Genomic DNA, 4,565 nt, shown 5'->3' with positions numbered 1-4,565 from the left:
TTTGTTGTCTGCATAATATCAGATACCTTCAGTACATGTCCATTTTTAATTTCCACATTTATCAATTCAACAATTTATCCAGCCTTACAGGAAATAAAAAAAAAAGGTTGTGAATTCTTATACCTCTACAAACAACCCGGTTATGTCCTACTTTAAAAAATCTAAACTGTTGTGCATATTTTGTAAGAAATATAACTCAGCTTTCACTCAGGCTTATTATGCAAGTCAACTACACAACTATGTCTAGATGACCTCAGAGGTTTCAGGTACATAAGATAAACAGCCTTTATACTAAATGGCCCTAGATTATTATGCTTTTATAATTGATCATTCTTAATTTTTAAATCTACTGTCAATAATCCTTCCTCTATCAGGATCGACCCATCTCTTAATTTGCTGTGGGGTTAAAACACAGAAACACTATACTTCAGAAGTAACATTTACTAAATGCCCTGATAGGTTCTTTCAAATATATACTTACTTAATGCAAACAATCCTGTTAGATTGGCTGCAAATGTGAACATAAAGCAGTTGCAATTAAGGACTTAAAAGAAACAAAAACTTACTATAACCTAAAACAGATATACCTACTCCTCACCTACTGACTACCTCATTATCCAAGATTTCACATTTAATTTAAGACAAAAGTAAAAAATCTACCATCCAATGATTTTGTGCATTAATGATACATATCTGGCAAAAACAAACATTGAGGTGGGAGGCCAGAGTTACACTGGCTATGATGGTTAAAGTTATGAGTCAACTGGGGTAGGCCATGATTCTCAGTGGTTTGGCAGTTATGTAATGATGTAATCTGGCAGTTATATAATGATGTAAGGACCTCTGGTGGCATTGTAGTTTAAAGCATTGGGCTGCTAATCAAAAAGGTGGTTTGATCTTGCCAGCAGCACCTTGACAGAAAGATGAGGCGGTCTGCCTCCATAAAGATTTACAACCTTGGAAACCCTGTGGGGCAATTCTACTCTGCCCTTGTTTTGGTTACCTCTTGCTGCTTTGTAACAGAAATATACCACAGGTGGATGGCTTTAACAAACAGGAATTTATTCTCTTACAATTTAGGAGGCTAGAAGTCCAAGTTCAAAGTGCCAAGCTCTAGAGGCTGGGTGAAAGCCCCTGACTTTGGGCTTGAGCTCTGCCTCTTACTCCCGCCCACTGAACACAGAGGTGTTTCTTCATTCAGGCAGCTGCTGGTTGCTGAGACTAACAAGCCCAAGGTTGACAAATAAAATGGTACAGTCGCAAAATTACCAAACAACAGGGCAGGCCACTAGTTCAAGTCCAGAAGCAGTCCCAAGATCGGCAGGAAACATGGCAAGCTACTAAACGAAGACAGCTACATGCAGGGTCCAAGCGAGCCAAAAAGCTGCAGAGACCTTTCTCAATCCTTCTCCTTACATACTGGAAGCAGACCACATCCCTAAGGCAGCTACTCAGCTGCTCACAGTAGATTTCACCAAAGAGTTCCTTACCAATCCTATCTTGGGGAATCACTACATCCAGCTGCCCAGTCACTCAAAACCAAGCCTAGCCAGGGCGACACACAACTCTAACTACCACAGTCCTATAGGGTCGCTATGAGTCAGAAGCAATTCGACAACCATGCGTGGATGGGTAATGATGTAGTTATCCTCCATTTTGTGACTTGATGTAGTCATCTTCCATTTTCACATAACACCAATCTTCACATAACAACCTGTCTTTGGAATATAACCATGTTGATAAATGAGGAGTGGATGTACTTGCTCATTCATTCACTAATATTTCTACAAAAAGCCAGTATAAATGAGAAATGTAATACAAATTAGAACTTTCCTATTTGCAACTGTATCTATAGTCAATGCACACATGTAATACTATTTTAATTGTTTGTTAAAAATCTTTATTGATTACAATAGAACTTCAATCAAATCTGAACTTCAGAATGAGTACTTCCCAAATTAAGAGGGAAAGATTTTCACCATAAAGTTTACCATCAAGACAATGTAAAACTATTAGTTTTTCCTCAATAAAATAGTAGCTTATGTCAGAAAGAGAAAATCCTACAACAGTGTTAATATCTAGTTAGTACTCAAAAAAAAAAAAAACCTCACACAAGACATCAATAAACATCTTCCCCACATAAATCCAGAAATAAAGCATCTTAAATGAAAACAAACTGCTTGTATTCAGAATTGACAATGTACGAAGCAGCCCTCAAAAGGAGTCCTCTAAATATAATTTTAAAGACTAAGAATTTCTCTTAACAGCCATTTTACTTAAAGGGCCATTTGTGTCTTCCACATTTTAAGTCAGAATTTTTAAAAAATTACTATTTCTTTCCACCCATTCCAATACTGTCTGGTCTCAAGAACAATGTTATATCCTCAAAGAACTAATAAAGTGCAAATACGACATTTACACACCACAAACAACAAGACTGACACTGAGCTACATATTGACAGACTTGCAGGAACCAATCACTTTTAAATTTATATGTAACCATTAAAACAAAATAGTTTTAAAATACTAACCACCTCAAATTCCTGAGTAAAAGTGATATAGATTCCATGCTCAAAACCACTTTCCTAGAAACAACTCTCTAAAACTGAGAGATCACAGTTGGACCAGAGTGGCTTATGCTACACTTAGATGTCAAAGCTTTGCTACAGACAAAACATCAAGGATGATTTAACACTGTGGATAGACACTAGAATGTGTTTTTAGAAAAACTGAAAAATCATTCCAATTCAAACAGAATTTTTCATAATCAAAGCTACCTTTAGATCAGTAATGCTAAAACTGCTTAATATTTCATATTTTCCTATAAAACAAAAAAGTCTTTGACAAAAAGGTATAGGTATATGTATTTATAATAATGATCATTCTGAGTTTTAAGCTTTGATCACATAAAGATCTCATTTTCAACCAGTCTCCATGTTGTACCACGGTCAGACCACTGTGTACCTATTTTTTAAAGAAATGTTGTTGTTGCTAGAAATACTCTCTCTGAAAATTACACGACTAACCTACATCTGAAAAGGAAGGTCAAGAATTTGCCTTTTTCTGGTGCTGAAACATTTTTCAGCCACTTGATCTGACCAAAATATGTCAATGCTCCTGATTTTATCATTTGCTGCAGAAAAAAATAAAATGGCTGAAAATTCTTTCTTTAGTGTATTTCAAATAGGATCACTGAAAACACTTTAGAGAGGACGGTGGAGGGAGGGTGCCTTATGAAACAGCACACTACCTCATTTCCCTAATAGGGATGAAAAGCTCAGGCCTCTAGTAGCTTCCAGCTGACGCCAATACCCTCCACACCCCTTTTTTGACAGGATTTTCTGGTGTTGGAGGCAGTGTCACAAGTATGAATTCCCGTGATCACCTCCAAACGGCCTGATGATAGGGCATCTTTTTCAAAACCAAAGCCTTCCCCCATCCCATTCTCCCGTCTCTCTCCTTAACCAAACACATCTAGACGGGTCTTCAGAACAAATTCTACAGCGCAGTAACTAGGAGGAAGAAACGATATAGAAAGTAAGAGTTTCGGCCATTCCCCCCTTGGCGACCGAAATTACAGGCTCCATTTCCTGTCCCCACCGAGACTGCAAAATCGCCTGCTGAGAACAGGACGTCTCCCGCCCCCTCCAGGCTGGCGCCCGCGGCCCCCGCGCTCCCCCTTTCTGGGCCCCGTCAGGCGCGAGAAGGCTGTGGGGCGCGCGAGGGGCGGCGGCGGCGGGGGTGAAGTGCCCTCCCTTCCCCCTCCAGCGTCGGCACTCACCTCGCGGCAGCGGCTTCACCTCCCCATTCTCATCCCGGGCGGCCCCGACAGCCTCGCTCGCCCCGCCGAGGCCATGCCTCCGTCTCTCCTTCTCCCGCTTCTCCTTGGATCTGCGCGGCTTGGCGTTGGACGCGGCGGCGGCGGCCGGCAGCAGGAGATGGTGAGGCTGAGCGTGCAGCAGCGTAGGAGGGACCAGCAGTTTGCGCGGCAGTGGCTGAGATGAGGAAGCGGAGGCTAAAGAGGGGGCGGCCGAGCCAGCGGAGAAAGAGACACTGCTCCGGGAAGAGGAAGATGGGGAGTGAGCAGCAGACAGAGTGGCGAAACTCCAAGACGCCGGGCTGCCATAGCTCTGAGATGAAGGTACCGCTGGTGGCGGAGGCTGCAGCTGCCTGCTGTTCCCACCGCTGCCCCCTTCTCCGTTCACTCTCCGCGGCGCCTTCTTCTCCTCAGTCCGGACCTTTTTGGCGGACAGAGTGCCTGGTGGGTCCCCAGAGGGGGACTGCAGCTTGCCAAACGGTTCTTTCTCCAAGACGGCGCCAGCGGTAGCAGCGGTGCCGTGCACGGGACTCGGCGACTCCGCCATTTTGCGCTCCTGTTGTATTTACTCTCCTCGGCTCTCGGGCGCGGGGCAGGGGCGGCCCCTCCACAAGGGGCGGGGAGAGGGCGGGGCGACCTGGCCACCGGCCTGGCCCTCGATTGGGCTAGCTACACTGAGGGATCGCTGTAGGAACCAAAGGCGCGAATATGGAGCTGAAGGGGCGGGATCGCCAAGCGGACCCGCTTT

At 43.8% G+C, this 4,565-nt stretch overlaps 1 protein-coding gene across 1 annotated transcript in view; it reads right to left on the bottom strand.

Annotated features, from left to right (window-relative positions):
- Nucleotides 1-4,364, bottom strand: part of RSBN1L (round spermatid basic protein 1 like) — a 131,054-nt gene extending 126,690 nt beyond the window's left edge. The window contains exon 1 of the mRNA XM_007944722.2: nucleotides 3,782-4,364. Coding sequence (XP_007942913.1) covers nucleotides 3,782-4,364 — 583 coding nt within the window. The remainder of the gene's footprint in view (nucleotides 1-3,781) is intronic.
- Nucleotides 4,365-4,565: the final 201 nt, after the last annotated feature.

The sequence above is a fragment of the Orycteropus afer genome, unplaced genomic scaffold (genome assembly GCF_000298275.1).
Source record: "Orycteropus afer afer isolate SDZICR_OR568_19922 unplaced genomic scaffold, OryAfe1.0 scaffold00007, whole genome shotgun sequence".
Classification (NCBI taxonomy): domain Eukaryota; kingdom Metazoa; phylum Chordata; class Mammalia; order Tubulidentata; family Orycteropodidae; genus Orycteropus; species Orycteropus afer.
This window is presented reverse-complemented; position numbering and strand designations above follow the sequence as displayed.